The 19,659-nt window shown below is 40.6% G+C and overlaps 1 protein-coding gene and 1 long non-coding RNA gene across 3 annotated transcripts; both read right to left on the minus strand.

Annotated features, from left to right (window-relative positions):
* Positions 1-1,574: 1,574 nt before the first annotated feature.
* Positions 1,575-15,277, minus strand: LOC116692079 (transmembrane protein 198). 2 transcript variants are annotated; one of them, XM_032520085.1, is made up of 5 exons: positions 15,267-15,277; positions 5,161-5,391; positions 2,448-3,023; positions 2,203-2,330; positions 1,575-2,027 (listed from the first exon to the last, which is right to left on the minus strand). In XM_032520085.1, exons 2-5 carry the CDS (start codon positions 5,318-5,320, stop codon positions 1,878-1,880), a joined length of 1,014 nt encoding a protein of 337 aa, XP_032375976.1. In that variant the 5' UTR covers positions 5,321-5,391; positions 15,267-15,277; the 3' UTR covers positions 1,575-1,877. The 2 variants fall into 2 exon arrangements, with proteins under 2 accessions (XP_032375976.1, XP_032375975.1); XM_032520084.1 differs by lacking the exon at positions 15,267-15,277 and adding an exon at positions 7,066-7,333 and having other exon boundaries at positions 5,161-5,435.
* LOC116692106 (uncharacterized) lies at positions 1,575-18,785 on the minus strand. The gene is made up of 3 exons (XR_004332627.1): positions 18,775-18,785; positions 5,821-5,828; positions 1,575-1,626 (listed from the first exon to the last, which is right to left on the minus strand). It is a non-coding gene; the product is annotated as an uncharacterized LOC116692106 (long non-coding RNA).
* Positions 18,786-19,659: the final 874 nt, after the last annotated feature.

The following is a 19,659-nucleotide window of genomic DNA, read 5'->3' on the forward strand; positions in this document are numbered from 1 at the left end:
TCCCTTGTGTGAGGGGGAGGGGGGGGGGGGGGTCTGCATGAAATCAACCGCAGAATACATATTTGTGTGTTATGTTTCTTTTTTTTGTTTATATTATTATTTAAGAAGTAGCTATTAACATGCATGAAATTGAATAAGACAAACTAAGACTTTATGGTGTTTTTTTCAGTAGGATTGGACGTTGTTAGCCAATCAAAATAAAGCATCTATAGTATGTAATGACGCTAATAGGCTCTTTTCTTTTCACACACTCACACACACACACACACACACAGACACACGCACACACACACACACACACACACGCACACACACAGACACACGCACACACGCACGCACACACAGACACACGCGCACGCACGCACACACACACGCAGACACACACACACCACACACACACACACTGTATTGGATTGTAAGTATGGATGCTGAAGTCATGACCCACCCTACTCTGCCTCTGATTGGCTAGTACTTGTTGCGTTGGTTGGTTGGGTCTGGACATGAGGAGAGATTTGTTAGGGTAATCTCCAATCAGAGGCAGAATAGGGCGGCTCATGCCTTTGTCATACTGGGAAAATAAATAGTGCTAGCTTTTGACGGTTAATGTTGCAAACTGTAAATCGGCATTGCTGAGTAACTGCCTTTACATTTCTCTACTTTTGCTAAATGTTCTTTTTAGCATTTAGCATTATTATGCCATAATTGTCAGTGAATTAATGCCGTTTTGTGTTGTTTTGCATTAACAGACATGTATACAAGACAATATTTCAAAAACAGTAGTGATCACATCAGTGATTTATTGGTTATTCCCCATTTTTCTGAGATATATCCTTAATTGCATACTGTATGTTGGTTTGAATTTCTTGTTACTACATAATTAATACTTGAACTTTAAAAGAATTACAATCCAATCTAATCTTGACAAATGCTACATATGTCATGGTTTTGAATTCCTGTTTAGTAATTCACCATTTTGTTTAATTCCCCACTCACCTGTTCCCTCATTAGCTCCCTTACGAGTCACTTCCACTAGCATTCTGCCAAATAGTCTTTGTACTTTATTTCTTAGCTTTCCAGCCTTATGTTTATTGTTTGATCAATTTTTCATTTTGACCCAGTTTTGACCCGGTTTTGTCTCAGCCTGCCCCCTTTTTGCTGCTTGTTTTTGGATTGTTTGCATCCTTGTTAAGTAAAGTAAAATGGGGCGGCTGTGGCTCAGTGGTAGAGCGGTTGCCTGCCAATCGCAAGGTTGGTGGTTCGATCCCTACCCCTGCAGTCATTGTCGAAGTGTCCTTGGGCAAGACACTGAACCCCGAGTTGCCCCCCGGTGCTGCGCATCGGAGTGTGAATGTGTATGAATGTTTATCTGCTGAGCAGGTGGCACCTTGTATGGCAGCCCCGGCCACAGTGTATGAATGTGTGTGAATGGTGAATGTATCCTGTAGATGTAAAAGCGCTTTGAGCAGTTGTTAGACTGGACTGGAAGACTGGAAAAGCGCTATATAAATACAGCACATTTACATTTAAAGACTCTTTGCTTCTACCTCTACCTCTTGAGCCATGCTTTTGGGTTCTTTTTGTCTCAGAACAGCTTGTGACAACATAGTATTTTGAGAATAAAAGTATCTGTGAGATAAATGCGGAAAGGAAGTGATGATCACAAGTCTGATGCATATTGTGTTGTCATCATTCAGGGGAGGATCTCTCATTCCACTGTGTGCATGTTGATGATTAGACTCATCTGAAGAATATGGTTTAAAGCTAAAGCAGTGTCTGTAGAAAATGAACGTTTCAAGGTACTGTATGTTTAATTATCAGTACATGGTAATGGATTACTCAGATATGTGCAAGTTGCAGATATTTGATGGCGGGTTCCTTCAGACTGTAAAAACAGGGGAGGCAGCAGTCAGAGGCACCATGGAGCCTGTCTCAAAGTCAAAGTCAATCAGAGTATGTGTGATGGTGCTGACGCTGCTGGTGGAGGAGCTTGTTGCCATCTGGCGCTCCTTAAGGCTCTGGAGATAACTCTGAAAGGCAAACAGAAGAAAAGACTCATTGTTATTGCACTGACCATCTACTGTCATTTTAAACAATGATGACTCATGCAATCAGAGGGAATTGAGAAGATTGATTGTCAGGGCGAGACTCTTCCTCTCTGAAGAAATGAAAACTGAATGATTCTTCTGAATCCCGTCCACTGACCGGCGCCAGGACGTCCCCAGCGTAGCGTTTCAGGGGTGGAGGCCTGCGCCGACGGTATGGTCGAGGTCTTCTTTTTGACTCTCTATGTCTGTGCTTCTTGGAATGTTTCTTCTGTTTTTTCTGTGCAGCTGGAAAGCATCCAAGGGGAAGTAAAAAAAGAAAAGAAAAGGAAATCATTAATCTATCACATCACAGAAGAGGGTTTTGAGCTCATCTTTAACATGAAAACAGCCTTGAATGCACACCTTCTCTGTGTGATACTCCTTTGGCGGTAAACCTCCATTGCACCAACACACCTATCAGACCCAGAACAGGCGCTATCCCAGTGATCCCCCAGTTATACCAGCAGAGTGGACGTGGGGTGACCTGACAGAACATATCATACACCTGATCTGGCAGCATAAACGTCCCCACCAGGTAATCCACACACAGCATCACGGTGATGGCTCCTAACACAGATGTGTAAATGACAGTGAACAGTTTCTGCCACTGGAGTGTGAAGAGAGCAGCGGTGATGCTGGTAGCCAGGACCACGATGAGAGGCAGCCACACTGGAGTCATGCTGTGAAACTGTCTGATGACCACCAGGATGGCGAGGGAGAGCAGGCTCCCCAGCTGCAGGCTGCTGAGGAGGAGTCCCATGGTGGACACCAGCATGGTCATCAGCCCACAGAGCACACCCACGCCCAGGCCGATCCCTGCCTTTGTCTCTGAGCCCAACTGGGCGTCCAACAGGGTTTCCTTGTGGTACACCAGGAGAACGGCTGCTGAACCAAACATGAAGCCAGAGAAGAACATGACCATCTTGAAGCAGCGGTATCCTGAAAAGTGAAATACATTTTTTTTTAGATGATTGAATGAGATGAATGAGATTTTACATTGTAAATGTCTATTCAAAAGGTAAAGTGGAAAAACTTTTGGTTTGGATATTAAAGGGTACATATCACTTTTTTAGTGCTTGGGCACATTAATTTAAGTATCTGGAGTTCCTACAGTACCGACCCACAAACTGTGAAACAAGACAACCCTGTATCTCCACCCATGGCTTGAGACTGCCTTTGCAAAGGTGAGCCATATTTTTTTTTGCAAGCCAATCATAGCAAACTAGCCTTTTTAGGAGTGTTATACATATATATTCACATATACATATATACAGTGGCTTGAATAAGTTTACACACCCATGCTAAAGTTGATTCAAAAGAGGAATATAAAAGAAAATGTTAGTTAAAAAAATCTAGAAAAATCCAACCTTTCAACCACTTGAGGACACCAATTTTCTTTGTGAATGAATAATAAAATAAATAAATGTTCTTCCTTAAAATACATAGGACATAAGTATACACACACCTATGTTAAATTCCCATAGAGGCAGGCAGATTTTTATTTTTAAAGGCCAGTTATTTCATGGATCACTATACTATACATCCTGATAAAGTTCCTTTGGCCTTTGGAATTAACATAGCCCCCCCCCCCCCCCCCCCCACATCATCACCCCACCCTTCACCATACCTAGAGATAGGCATGGGGAACTTTCCATAAAATCATCTCTCAATGCAAGTCAAACCAGCTATTGGGCTAACTGAAATAAAACCATACAAACATGCTGTTGCATTACGGCACTGCTGTAGTACTTTCACTGGTTTCTTGCTTGAAACCAGCTTTTGACTGAAATCTCACCGAGATGCTTGGAAGACCATGCTGATGTCAACGGGTCACACATTCATTTTATAAGTGAATTTGTTCCAGTCTACATGTCCAGCTCCAACATCTGTCATTGACATTTTTAATGTGAGAAATATCAGTTCTCAGAGCTCTGAAACTGTCAGTACTGCCTTCGCCTGCACTGTTGTAGCTGCTGCTTTTCTTCAAATAATTATTTACAGTCACAAAATTCCTTGCAGGCAACACTGTGAGACGTACTGGAAACCCAGACTTTGGCAGCATGTGTGTTTGCATAATGTCACATGTTTTAGGTCTATAGGACACACTTCTCCTAATCACGCTCTCACTTTGTGTTTATTGGATGCGTGTCCAAATATTTTCTGAGTGTAAACAGACAAAAGCAAAGTTGAACTCTTTTGCCTCACATTGATTTTTTTCTTTCTTTGGGTAAATCTCCCTTACAGCATTATTACCAAACAGCTCTACAAACGTCTGTTACCTGGAATGTAGAAGGTCTTTGCAAAAATGCATAATCGCTGTCAGAACTAAGGCGTAACGCTGTGAAACCACTGAGACGCGTGTAACACGTGGCACTTCATTAATCCTGCCTGTGTCAAATTCAGAGAGAGGACAGAGGACTACCCATCTGCCTCCTCCAGCGTTATGCTTATCCACCCTAAAACCCTGATGGCTTTCAGACACCTGCCACTGTGGGTTTAAGCCATCAGGTGAGCTAAGAAAACATTCAGACAGCAGGGACATGTTGAACTCAGGGGCACTCGTTCAACATCTCAGCTCAGCCCAAACCTGGGGGTGGGGGGTGCAAGGGGCACGTGCTTCATTTACTGCAGCAATAGGAACTATGTTTTCCAGTCGTTCGATAACAACCTGTGCATCGTTTGGGGCAAAACATGATAGTTGCCAAGGAAAAGAATCGACATCCTATTTAATATCAAATTGTTCCCCAACTATCTTCATCATTCTGAAACCAGAATACAAAAAAATTAGAATGACTAATTTTTACTTATGCCACCTGAAAAGAGGCAACAATTCATACTTTTTTAAAATTACATAACATAGGTGGGGAAGGAATTTGACATAAACAGCATTACCAGTCTTTGAATGAAGGAAATCATTTTAAATTGATACCACTTTACTTTAAAAATCTAAAGAAATTTGGGGCATTTGAGAAAATATTCAGGGATGGAGCCCCAGAAGCCACCCCGTGGCTCCGCCCCTGGTTGAACTTGGTGTAGCCGGTTCTTACTAAAATAATTTGTGTCCATGAATACGTACCAAAAAAGGTGTAGATGAGGCCGAATGAAATGCAAACAGAGCAGGCGATAGATGGGATGACTTCATACTTGATGTTAATCTCAAGCGTACAGATGTCCACCTCAGCTAAGCCAGCGCCAGGCTCCTCAGTGACAGAGTAAAAGAGTGACGGGACAGCCATCTTGGGGGATTATTATTTCTTCTATTACTGTGTGGATGGTGTTTGTTCATTGAAGGTGGGAAAAGAGGAAGCTTGTGAACGAAGAACTTGTACTAAGCTGTTTCCTGTTGTGCACCTGCAAAAAGAAAAGAATGTTTCAGCATTCATGGCAACGTAAAATCCATTTTTTTTCCAGATGATTTTCCTGACTGCCAACTGTAGAGTTATTCAATCATCTAGTTATATGAACATACCAAGGAGTAATCCTTAAAAATACTACTTATGAACTTTTTGAAGTTGTGATTTAAGTTGTTATATGAGAGGATAGGACTCTTTTCCAATGTCCCAGTTTCCTGCCCAAAACCCAGGGAGGAAGCTGCGGATCCCCTCTGAGTTTAATGTCGCTTTTTCTTGGACCTTTTGTTCGAGAACAGGATACAGATGAGGAAACGGCCTTGTGGCTTCATGCCATTGCCATGCAGGTTTATTGTTCTGAGCATATGGTTAGATAATCTGTAAACATATGCCACTCCATTCAGTCTTCTATTTGCACTGTTTTGCATTTATTTCTTTATGTGTCTCATGTTCCTTATATGAATTTTTATGTCATTTGAGCTGAAGAAGAACTTTTGTCACTCTTAACAGACATTAAAGTTTTTCTTATCTTATCTTACTGAGCAATACAACAACGAAAAACAGCTCAATGACAACACAAGATATTCTAACATCAGGAAAGAAAAGTAAGTGGTAGTAGAAGTAAGATATTTTACTTAAATAAAGCAAAATACTTGCTGTTACATGTAAAAGTCTTGCATTTCAAAAGTATTAGCATCAAAATGTCCTTTAAGCACCAAAAGGTAGAATACTAATTATGAAGAATGGCTCATTTCTGCATAATCTATATTATTGAATTGTAATTTTTTGTTGCATTACTTTCATGTTACAGCTGGTAAATAATTTTAAATAATGTAAATACTGCCATCCCTGTGGCTTAATGAAGTCTTGTGTTAATTTAATCTATCAACATCTCAATTTATTTGCTGATTATATTTTCTTTTTTTTATCTGGATCTGCTAAAGTAACTTGTGAACAAAGTTATAAAATATGTATACAAATACATGTACAAAATGTGCCCCTAGTAGTGGAATAGAAGTTTGAAGCAGCAGAAAAGGTGTGGTACAAGTGTAACTCAAAAAAAGTACAAATTATTTTTCACCACTGGTAACAGGTTTGCATCACTTCTAAAATCAATTGAATCAATGCAAAGTTTTAATTTATTACCTGAAGACTGTGAATCTAACTGTGTAAATGTGTGAATCCAGATTTGTGCTGGCTCGTGGTACAGCTGTCTAGCTACAGCGTTACCGTGAGGATCTTATCAGCTGCTCAGGCGGATCTCACGGTCAGCAAATGGAATTAGAGGAGCTTTAGCAGGTGAGCGATCCTCTTGTCTGTTTATCTCAACGCTTTGTCCTCCCGTAAAGGAGAGTGTGAAACACAAACACTCACACTTTCTACCAGGCTCCTAATAAAATACAAATGACTGACTGCTCTTTGGAGGACAAAAAACAACTGAAATAATTCCATTTGTATTGGTATGATATGCTTTTGTGAAATCCAAATTCTTTTTTTCTTTTATCCCTTTTATTCTTTCTACAATGAGTGACAGTCAATTTCTACAAGATCAATAACACAATGTGTAATAAAAACAGATGCATTTCTAAAATAAAAGCATGAAATGAAGAAGTAATATTTCAGTGGCCTACCTGGGATTAGGCATCTCTTCACAGAGTAAACCTGAGCTTCAACAGAGAAACAAAAAGTATCTTCAGTGGTGGTTTGTCATGTTCCAGTAAGGCCGTCAGGGAGCGAGCTGTCAGGAGTCTGTGTTGTTCCCTCTGTGAACTGTGGGCGTCCGACCTGTGCTCATGTGAACAGCTGACGCCTGGCTCTGAGAGGGAGACCATCTGCTCCCAGCGACAGCATAGGCGGCTGCTGCCAAGTCCAAGGCCGAGCCAGCTGAGAGTCCAAGCTCTCACTGACAATGATCCTACTGGAGCCTCCACTTAGCCTCTGCATCACCACGTCACAGCTTTTTTTGCCCAATGGAACTTTAAATTAGGGTTAAAGTTGGCTTGGGGTAAAAGGGAAAATGTTACTTTTCTTCTGGGACTTTTCTAAAGAATCTCATTCAATTCCTTTTGTTATCGGACGAAATTTACAAATGAATGTGCATAGTCTGTGTAGAATAACTCTGGCTAGTCTTCACTGTTTTTATGGTTTTAGGGGTCTAGGGTCGTCAAATGGATTGTCATGACATTTACAGGTTTGGCCTTTTCAACCATTTATGATCTACAAAAATAACATTATTTATATCATACTTTGCCTGATGCCTTTTAGAAAAAACAATGGTGGAATATAACTTTGTGCTTTTAATCAAATACTGTTTTAAGTGAGGTTCTTCTACTACAATTGCAGTGGAGTAAAACGTTGAAAAAAAAAGTTGAATGTTAGTTACTTTTCAGGTTACATATATATGTTTGTTACACCCTTCCTTTCCAATGAAAACCATTGTATGTGTTGATTCAGAATTTGAATGTTTCTGATAAACTGAAGGATGAAGCATTCTCTGGCTCCTTAAGCTAAATAAACTATTAAAAAAACTGGGATCAGCTGAAAACAGGGCCGTCTTTCAGACACCATAAATTGACTTTCTAGAGCTACGTGGTTCTACCAGGACAGCAAAGCCACAAATATATACTGACATTATATAATATGATGCATTGCTGTACATTAAACTACCCACCAGTCTATTAAGAAGTTGAAATGAGCACAATCGTGAACATCTAGCACAGTAAAACGCAACCCATTAATGCAGCAGTGAAACAACAGGACAATTTTTCTACATGACATGTACTTTTACTTTATGTACATTTTAATGACAATACATAGCCTGCTTTTACTTAAGGTTTTGAATGCAGGACTTTTACTTGTTGTGGAGTATTTTATATTGTGGTGTTAGTCCTTTTATTAACGTAAATGATCTGAGTGCATACTCATCTACAAACATCAGCATATTAGCGCTGTCAGTCACTGTGACATGTTACCACACTAAAGTTAGCATTTAGCACAAAGCACCACTGTGCAACTAAAGATGATTTGTCTCCAAATATCAAGCAAGTGAGTGCAAAGCAGAAAATGGAAACATCTAAATGCAGGTAGACAGGAACATTTCAGTGATTTATTCACATGAAGATACAGGCAGGTTCAGGTGGCTGGAACGCACGGTACAAAGTAACGACAATCTAGCAGGAAATGAGTAGAAATGGGATGGTTATAAACAGCAGGGTGGATGAGAGAAAGGCGGAAACAGGTGAGCAGGTGAATGAGAGAGCATGACTGGAACAAAGGCGTGAGGGGGCCTGAGGGCAACTGGTGGATGGAAGAGGAAGTGCAGGGTGTTGGGGAAGTGACAATGTGACTGAATGAGTGGTTGAAGAAGAAATCTTTTACGTAGGTAAAAGTAGCAATATTACAGTGTGAAACTACTGTTTTACAAGTGAAAGTCCTGCATTAAAAATTGCATTAAATACAAAAGTAGTAGCATGAAAATATGCTTTAATCTTTAGTGAGTAACGTTTTTATAATATTGAAGCCATTGCCAAATGAGTTGACACAACACTTAATAAGATTATTAGCTTCACACAACTCTCTATTTATTTCTTAGTATGGCTTTGTTGACAAAAGGGTGTTGTCCGGCAACTTTCACGTGCACAAGCTCGATTGAGTCCACAATGTATTTTTAATCCTCCGTGTCCTCCTTGGATACAATCACCTGTGTGGAGGAGCGGTGGAAGTGATCATGCAAGGCTGGTGTCTTGTGGATGCAAGGGCAGTGTTGTTGTCATTACTTAGAATTCCCCATGGGGGACACAGAAACTAAACACCATAGCTTTAAAGTACCGGAAGTAAAAATGACCCATAATGCGGAATTTTCGAGTTATAATAGTGCTGCAGCAATAATGTGTACATAACCTTTAATGTTTCAGCTGGTAAATGTGAGGTGAATTGTTTTTACTTTACATAATGCTGGGTAGCTTAACCTATAATAATACATCACCATTTCTTAGTTGATTCATATTTTATATGAAAATCTGAATCTGCAGTGTAACTTTAGTTGTCAGAGTAAAAAGTACAATATAAAGAAAATGTACTTAATCACATCAGCACTAGTGAAACTATTATCTATGGTCAAATCAGACCATGTAGAGTTGTAGTAACGTCCAAGCGTACTCATTTGGACCGGCATTCATTAAATTGATTATAGAGCAATGATCATAGAGCAATCTTCTCTATTATAGAAAAAAAAAAATTCAGAATTTTCAGATATTTTTCAGAAGTCTCATTTAAATACTCAATCAAGAGTGAGATGCACTTGGAAGTATACTCAGTTCATTTCTATTTGCTTATATTCATTCACAGTAAATTTATATGTAAGGCAAAGAAGATAAACTCTTGTTTATACAGAAACCAAAAGTCTCTGTAGTTGAAACGCTTATTTGCAGAGTGATAAAACATTGTTTTTTTCTACAGAGCATGACAGATCTCTCATCCAGTCAAGGTTTGAATTATGGCACAAACACAACATCAAATGTCCTTATTAATCTGAGATCTCTGCTCTCAGATTAATAATGAGAGCATAGATCGTCATGAGTGCAGGGTCACTGAGCTGCACTTGACAGAGCCGGTGAAATGGAGCTATCTGGAAGAATTACGCTCCACCAACCAAAGACAGAACCAGCTTGTCCTCCTTTCATTAGTCACATATGTAGTTCTATTGTCTGCTTCAGTAGATCAAAGGGTAGTTCTGCTTTTATAAAGTTAAGAGGTCCGGTAAAATAGGACTAAAAGTACTTTGTGAGAAATGTTGGAGGAGGGATTTGATACAATATAGTATAACTACGCTGGCGGCCGTGACGCTGGTGAGTCGTCAGTCAGTCAGTCCAGTCAGTCGCGTCGTCAGTCAGTCGTCGTCAGTCCGTCAGTCAGTTCGCGTCGTCGTCGTCAGTCAGTCGTCAGTCAGTCAGTCCGTCAGTCAGTCCGTCGTCAGTCAGTCGTCGTCCGTCAGTCAGTCATCGTCAGTCAGTCCGTCGTCAGTCAGTCCGTCAGTCAGTCCGTCCAGTCAGTCCGTCAGTCAGTCCGTCAGTCAGTCAGTCCGTCCAGTCCGTCTCAGTCGTCAGTTCCGTCAGTCAGTCAGTCCGTCAGTCCGTCAGTCCAGTCCGTCAGTCAGTCCGTCAGTCCGTCAGTCCGTCAGTCAGTCAGTCCGTCAGTCAGTCACGTCGTCAGTCCGTCGTCAGTCCGTCAGTCGTCCGTCAGTCGTCAGTCAGTCAGTCAGTCATCGTCAGTCCGTCAGTCCGTCAGTCCATCAGTCAGTCAGTCCGTCAGTCAGTCAGTCTGTCAGTCCGTCAGTCAGTCCGTCAGTCAGTCAGTCCGTCAGTCCGTCCGTCCGTCAGTCAGTCCGTCAGTCAGTCAGTCAGTCAGTCAGTCAGTCAGTCAGTCCGTCAGTCAGTCAGTCTGTCCGTCAGTCAGTCAATCAGTCCGTCGGTCAGTCAGTCCAACCCTTTGGTCCAGACTGAAATGTTTTATTAACAATTACATTGATGTATACCATGCCATATTTTACATGAATATGTGTGGTCCCCAGACATTGAATTCTATGCATTCTTTGGTGACCCTATGACGTTTTCTCTACCACAACCACCACGTGGTTAATATTTGTGATTTTGAAGAAAACAACTGTTGGATAAATCGTCATGAAAGTTAGTTCAGACATTCATGTTCCCCTTCGGATGCAAATCACTAAACTTTCTATCTAGCACCGTCATGAGGCCAACATTTTTAATTTGTCCAATACAGGTATGACCAAATACCTGCAAAACTAATGCCATTCCCATCAGCCTCATACACATAAAGTACAGTACAGCCTCACTGAGCTGCTAGCATAGCTGTGGACTCTTGTTTGCATATCACAAGCTTGAATACTTGTATTCGTCTGTTGCAACGAAGTAACTCTTATTTTATTGTGTTGTTTCTCTATTGAGCTGAAATTAGAAGCAATATGAAACTCTCCTAAACGATTGATGTAGTGGAGGTGATGCTAAAATAGCTCATCTTGTTGTTATAGGCTACTTCTCTGCATCTACTATCTACATTTCTCTATTTATTAGAAACCAAAAATACTCCCCTCTGGGAACATACACTATATAAAGTATGCATTGAGCCTAAAAACACACTGAGATATGAAAACATATGGTTGATGATTGATTCATGAGACATCGCTGTGTGCAATTCCTAATGGTGTTTTTGATTGCAGAGCAGAAAGTATTGATCACTAAATGAAATGTGTTTTTCACTTGAATGGCTAAAAGAACCATTAAAGGGAGATTTTATTGCTTCAGTCAGAGAAAATGAGTTAAAATAATATCCCATCGTTTGTTGAAACAGGGCTTGTCTTGGTCTCCCCTAGCTGTAGATAGCTGTGCTAACGCACTTTTTGTCTCAGTGCATGCATTGTTTTAGTCCGGTGCAACACCAGAAGCGCCGCCGCTAGTTAGCTTAGCATAGTCACTTCTTGTGACCTGTGTTCAAAACAAGTACAAATAGCAATGCAGATTAGGACTAGACGATTTCCTAGGCATATGTTGATTTGGGACTATATTGGGTGGAAGCACAGTCGAAGCACTGCTACATGGCGGCGAGATATCACGCAGCAACTCTGTTTGAGTACAGGTCTAATTTGGGTCGAACTATCCTGTAAAATCATCATGCGTCATGTTAACAGTAATCACTTACTCTTTGGACAACTGTTTATTGGGTCCATTGTTGGCTGTTGATTGATCCCAACCTCCTCCTCCTCTTGTTCTATTTTCCAACAGCTCCTCTTCTGAAAACTCTGGTTCATTCATTCATTCATTCATGTATTTATTATACAGGAAAGTTAAAAAAAGTAACATTACATTACAATATAAAAAAAAACGGGCCTGACTCAGTTTAAAAACTGGTTTTCAGAAGGTTCCTGTTCTGCAGAAACATAAAACAGGGTTACAGCACGTCAAGACAGACATTAATACAAGACATCGATATAGAAAAATAGATTTCGACAACTGAAAACCACAATACAGTTACATAAGGACAAAGACATTTATACAAAACATCACCTGGGCTGGACAAGTACGGTCCAATACGGTTTGTAGAGGTATGCTTTTGAATCTTGACTGTCTAAGAAGTCGTCCTCTTTGTCTTTCACAAAATCTGCCATGTTCATCACCATTCACTGTATATTGTAGGAAAAATTGCCAGCTATTCACGCTGGGTATGTTGACTGAAGTTGGAGGTTTAAAGTGCCGCGTGATCTCTCCACCCATGTAGCAGTGCTTCGGCTGTGTTTCCACCCAGGCTGAGGTGCTGCTCTCCGTAACAGGCGAAGCTTGCGTAGTGTGTTGAGTATTTTGTCTGCAATAAAGTTCCCTGCATATTCTCCAATCTATATCTATGTATCACGGTGGTACACATGTGCGGTAGTTTGAATGTATATAATTGTTGTAAAAGTTTACTGCTGAAAATAGATAGCTGTAGCTTAGCTCCGCTCGCTTCGGCTTGCTTCGGGTCCAACCCCCTATGGGCGGGGTGAAAACATGCAGAACTGGCTGGCTTGTAGTCCACAGCAAAAATGCCTCTAATGATGCTTAATGACAATTTTTACGTCATCAGAGGTTTTTTTTCCCCAAACACCCAATACAGAGATCTCTTGTCTCTCGATCTCTCTGGGGACATGAGGGAGGGAAGCACCCGGTAGTATTTGAAAAACACTACTGATACAAATCTTAATTCTAATCTGTGAAGTATCCCTTTAAGTTTCATGATTTAGATGTCTCCCCCTAGATTTTTGGGCATCTAACGACATGTGCTGAAATGAAACACCCATGCACATGTTGTTATGCCTTGTAGAAAATAAATAGACCCATCATCTGTGTGTATATGACATTTGAAAAGAAGATTGAAACACATTGTTTTGCATTGGAGTAACATGGCAGGATGCTGACCCGTAAAACATGTCCTACTGGGGCCCACTTTTGACATTTGGATGAAATATGTATGATGGGTTGTTCATGAAAATAGGAAAGAAATTCAAAAAATGTAATGTTCCCTATTTTCAATGTCAGGTTTGCTTAAAATACATTTATTTATTTATCTCCTATTACTCATTCTGAAATGTTTGCACTTTTATTAGAAAGAACAACACAGATGTTCAATTTCTGATCTTTTGCAAGAATTACAACACAATTCTTTAGACATTTTAGATACCTCTTAAAAGGTAGATACACTGCATATTTAAACACACATCTTTTAAACAATAGGGACACTATAGAGATCTTGAGAGTCAGTCTTAGTAACACAGAGGAAGCATGCATGAACACTGTTGCAAGATAATCAATCTATTAGTCGTAGAAATTATTACTCAAGGAGCACTTCCATATTCTTCTGATTCATATATGCAGTAGTGCCATGTAGAAAAAATACATACAATGATACAGTTAATTAGATGGGATTTATTTCTGACCATCTCAGCCTGTTTTAATCAATACGGTTCTCATACATGCTTATTTTATATCTCATACAGTTTGGTTTTTTTGCACACTTGATGCTTTTAATGACTCGCGAATGCAACATCTGAGATAATAATATTGACTGAAAACCAAACATGCAGTGAGGCCTCGGGAAAGTTCAAAGTACACTGATAAAAACTAATCAATGTAAAAAATATTTGCCTTGATGAAAGCTTTGCACATCAACTGAAGCATACTTTTTGCATGTGTTTCATGAAGGGCCCACGTATTTATGCTTCATCCACATTAATAAATTAATTCTCCATTGAGATATGACTGTATGTAATGTATGAAGTGGCAACAAACATTCAGCTGAGAGCAGTGGTGAAGAAGTAGGCTACTCAGATAAAATTGGAACTCAAATCTGTGTAAAGGTCTTAGAAAAAAAAGCTGTATAGAGTCATTTCAATCAGGAGAGACATGTTTGCAGATATGCCAATTAGGTTTATTGTACAGCTCACCAAAATGTACAGTCTTTCACGATTAGACTCCATTGCAATATACATATTTTGTATATCTATACATAGGGGTATACAGAGGGTTGCACTCTTTGCCTGCAACAACAGCTGAATAGCAAATGGAGAAACATTTTAAAGCAGGGTTGTGACTCTGTGATTGGCCCTTGAAATTTGTGTATGATTCTGATTGGTTTAGCAGGAAGGTCAACGCCTCCACCAGCTGATTCCATTTAGGAAGAGAACATTGATTAAATTAGGTCTTCCTGAAAGAATTTACGCTGAGCTATATTTAAATCAGGAAAGACTAGTTGCATATGTGCAACAGTTCTACACGGAAAAAAAAGTACATTTATTATGATAACAGCTGAATTGATTTAGGAGTGCACCGATTAAAAGTTAGGTCTTCCTGAAAGAATTTTCGCTGAACTACATTTGTGGCACCAGATCAATCTGTGTGACGTTTAATAAATTGCCTCAAGTAGTCACTCTTCGGTTCTCCAGCAAATATTCTGATCCTGTTTTTCAATGAACTGTCTATTGTGAGTCTGTTGTGAGTATGACCAAAAATCTATCTATTGCAAGATGTTTTGACACAAGCCGCTTTAACGTTCCAGTTGAAACGATTATTCAAGCAATGGCATAACGTCTCAATGGTTCCTATAAACTCATGTACTGTAGGCTTTTCTGGAAAGTTTGTATCCAGATAAAATTGACATAATCAAAAAGCACAGCTCAGACATGTTGACTGTTTTTTTTTATGATACGCTTGGGCTGAAATATACTGTAAATGTCAGTGAACAGACTCCAGTGAGCTTTGCATAAACACACAAAGACTCACTCAACTCCAGCATGTGTGTACACGTACATTTACAGCTGCACACTTCTTCTCCACTATCACTTTAATCTACAGCACAGGATAAAAGCTTGGGCCGTCTCATAGCAACCTCTCCTTAACCTTCACATTGCAGGAGGTCTCTGATGCTAATAACCCCCTCATTCTGAATGACTGCATATAAAGAGGTTCAGCTGGGTAGAAAAACTCAATACATCACAAAGTACAGATGCTTTATTGTTTCAGCGTATGTGGTATCGAGTTGGTGAGACTCCCTTTAGGATGTATGCCTGGATGGTGGTTGTTTGATGTGGAGCATTATAAGTCATAAATGTATGTGGAAGGTTTTGTGATGCTTGGCATCAATATATTGAGAGAGAAAGAAGGAGGATTTGCTCTTCCCACAATAGTTGATTAATAAAATCACATGGACCACCTAGGACAGTGTCTGAAGTGTTTTGTGTCCCACATTACTACGTCTGCAGTATGTTCATACTGACAAAAAGATTGTATTAAAATGAGTCTGGTACTGATGGGCAACACTGTCACACAATTCAACCTAAAGAAAAAATGGTGGAGCTATTGATGGCTGGAAGAAGTTCATTCATTCACTACTCCCCAGTTTACGGTTAGCCTTAAGTTGAAATTTCGTACACTTAGGAATCACCACAATTTTGTGTCATCGTTCTCTGGTTTACAATGTTTATTCTTGCATCTACAACATGCACAGCATTGCATCGTGGGATTGTTGGTTGAACACAGTGTTCATCTGATATATCTTTCTTTTGTTCCATTGTGAGAATTTCACATCACCATCAGCACACAACAGAAGTAAAATCCCAAACGCCACCATGTTGGATGCTCTTTATTACCCTGGGTGTGTCACTTGTCAATAAAATCATAAACAGGTTAGGATATCCCTGTCATACACCAGGGCTGATCCTAAGATATCTCATTTGAGAGCTTTTCACTCAAACCGGAAGTTCTTCTAGTCCTCCTTTGTGAAGGCCGTCATTCCTCCCCCGAGTGTGCAGATTGAGGATCAAGGAGTGAGATGGGACTGGCAAGTTAGCCCTTTGCTAGCATGATGCCTTCTATTTCTAGATTTAGACAAGTTTACTGGTACTTATCTGAACTAACGACACTGTCACTAGATATAAAGAAAACGTTGACATTCACTCGGTGCTATTCACTGACCATAAAATATATGTGTTGTTATTGTATGCACTGCGGTTTGTAGACTAGCTCCAGCGCTTGTTGCTGCGTTGCTAAATGATAGCAACTCACCAGGATACTTCACCTCTCATTCTCCTTGGAACATACATTCATTTGGCTTTGGCGGCCATCAGTTCTTGGCAATTCCCCATTCTCCCTCTCACGTCTGACAGGTTTGAAATCATCCTACATTTTATTAGTGGTTCTTGCCACCTCTTCCTCATCCCAGTCAGGCGCCATAGTTCTAGTGCTAGGCTGAGGCTAGTCTCCCTCACGTCTCCCCAAAATGACATCATCACTGAATTGCTTGAGGTGCGGCTGTGGCTCAGTGGTGGACCGGTTGCCTGCCAATGGGAAGGTTGGGGGTTCAATCCCTGGCCCTGCAGTCCCATGTTGAAGTGTCCTTGGGCAAGACACTGAACCCAGAGTTGCCCCCGATGCTGCGCATCGGAGTGTGAGTGTGTGAGTGTTTATCTGATGAGCAGGTGGCACCTTGTACGACAGCCTCAGCCACTGTGTATGAATGTGTGTGAATGGTGAATGTGTCCTGTATGATGTAAAAGCGCTTTGATTAGTCGTTAAGACTAGAAAAGTGCTATATAAATACTGCACATTTACCTTTAAAATAAACTGGGCTTTGACACCATTTGGAGTGCTTTATGTACCCATTAATTGACAGAGGTGGTTAACCAGCAAAATGGCCTTTAAGAGAACTTAGATTCAGCCCTTTACTTTGTGAGTTCAAAGGCCTCCTATGGGCATCATTGTTTTGGCTGATTAAATCACCTCAGCAACACGAGAGACTGCAAGAAAGCTAACAGGGGAGTGAGGGAGGTGTCAATCAAGCACTGTGTAAGCACACACACACACACACACACACACACACACACACACACACACACACACACACACACACACACACACACACACACACACAGTCCTGAGAGGGCTCAATCAAGCTTGATAAGTGAAAAGACACCTGTGGGGCCTTTCAATAACTCCAATGATATACAGTGTACTGTACATGTCAATGTACTACATTTGGACAATTCAATACATTTGGACAAGTTATTCAAATATTGAATGTGTATTATTAAATTGGAAAAGGAACATGTTGCAGTTTAAATAAGTTTTTCAAGAAAACACAATTTTACATATTTTTTTTACAATATTCAAATCTGTGATGCTCAATCTTTCTCTTGATCAGTCATTTATTCAGGCATGCATTCATTCAATCATTCCTTCATCATAGACCTTTTCCATTGACAAGAGATTTTGACCTGTCACTGTAAGAAAAGCACAGGTTTTTAAGTAATTAAATGATTGGGGGCTGAATTCCATTTAGCTCCTTTGATTTCTGGGTCCTGGTTGAGAGCACGCTGTCTCACTGTCACTGGAACACCATCGTTAGTGTGATTGGTAACACCTGTGCTTGTCATACTATAGCAAGTTTCACACCATAAATGGACCACGACACAAGTCACAAATCCTGCTGAGAGAAAGATTCATGTGGTGTCGAAATAATCTGAAAAATTAGTTCCTGACTGGGAAAGTTCACATGAACACCCACCTCAAATCAGAACAACTGGAAATATTAGATTTGTTTGTATTTAAAGATTTGATTTAGTTATGGTTGCGTCCCCTGCTTTTTTGAACTAATCAATGAGAGAAAAAGACAAGCTTTTCACACTTTTAGAGGAATATTTAGTCAAACAAAAAGTGCATGTTCCACGGATTAACACCTGCTTCTATGGTAACCTTGGCTTTGAGAGAACTGAAATAAGACATTAGATGTGGTTTGACCATCTCCTGCCTCCCTGCTTTGTGCCTGCTCTGTGTGATTTTACTGAAGGAGCAGATTCATTCAAACATGTAAGGATTAATGGCCAGGAAATAACGAACGGTCTCTCAACGCAGCGCAACAAACTCCCGGAAACAACTCGAAACACTCTGGCTACCCTTGATTATTTGTGTTGAAGAGCTCTTGACAGATGCAATGGATAAATTATTCAAACAGAAAAAAAGATGTTTTTGTTCTATTAAATTCAATTATCAAACAGGATTCAAATATATTATACTAGCTGTTGCTTATCCAAGGATTTATTCATGATCTTTAAAGTGCTCATACTATGCGTTTTGGCTTTTCCCTTTCCTTTATTGTGTTGTATATTTATTTTGTGCAATTTATAGTTTTACAAAGGGAAAAAGCCCAAAGTCCCCCCCCCCCAAAGGGACTTGCCATCTCCAGCAGAAAACACTGTTCACAAACTTCTCCAAACAACTCTATTATATTCCAGCCTTTACTTCTGTGAAAAATGTGCGTCACTTTGTAACACACGTTATAATGCTCAACTAGCTGCTAGCGTGGCACGCCCCCATACTCTGCTTCTGACTGGCTAGTAGTCCTTACCTAGGTACTGTCAGCACACACCCTTATACTCTGCTTCTGACTGGCTAGTAGTCCTTACCTAGGTACTGTCAGTGCACGCCCTTATTCTTTGCTTCTGACTGGCTAGTAGTCCTTATCTAGGTATTGTCAGCGCACGCCCTTATACTCTGCTTCTGACTGGCTAGTAGTCCTTACCTGGGTACTGTCAGCACACGCCCTTATACTCTGCTTCTGACTGGCTAGTAGTCCTTATCTAGGTATTGTCAGCGCAAGCCCTTATACTCTGCTTCTGGCTGGCTAGTAGTCCTTACCTAGGTACTGTCAACGCACACCCTCATACTCTGCTTCTGGCTGGCTAGTAGTCCTTACCTAGGTACTGTCAGCGCATGCCCTCATACTCTGCTTCTGACTGGCTAGTAGTCCTTACCTAGGTACTGTCAGCGCACGCCCTCATACTCTGCTTCTGACTGGCTAGTAGTCCTTATCTAGGTATTGTCAGCGCACGCCCTTATACTCTGCTTCTGACTGGCTAGTAGTCCTTACCTGGGTACTGTCAGCGCACGCCCTTATACTCTGCTTCTGACTGGCTAGTATTATCTAGGTATTGTCAGCACACACCCTTATACTCTGCTTCTGACTGGCTAGTAGCCCTTACCTAGCTATTGTGCATGAGCAACTCCCAAAAAAGATGGAACAGAACTGCGACACCTCACTCTGTAGCTAAAACCGAGAGCTCAACACACAGGGTGAAAAGAGGAGCTGCAGCAGCGTGCAGTTCAACAAAACTATGGTTGTTTTTG

Source organism: Etheostoma spectabile, chromosome 7 (genome assembly GCF_008692095.1).
Source record: "Etheostoma spectabile isolate EspeVRDwgs_2016 chromosome 7, UIUC_Espe_1.0, whole genome shotgun sequence".
NCBI classification, from domain to species: Eukaryota; Metazoa; Chordata; class Actinopteri; order Perciformes; family Percidae; genus Etheostoma; species Etheostoma spectabile.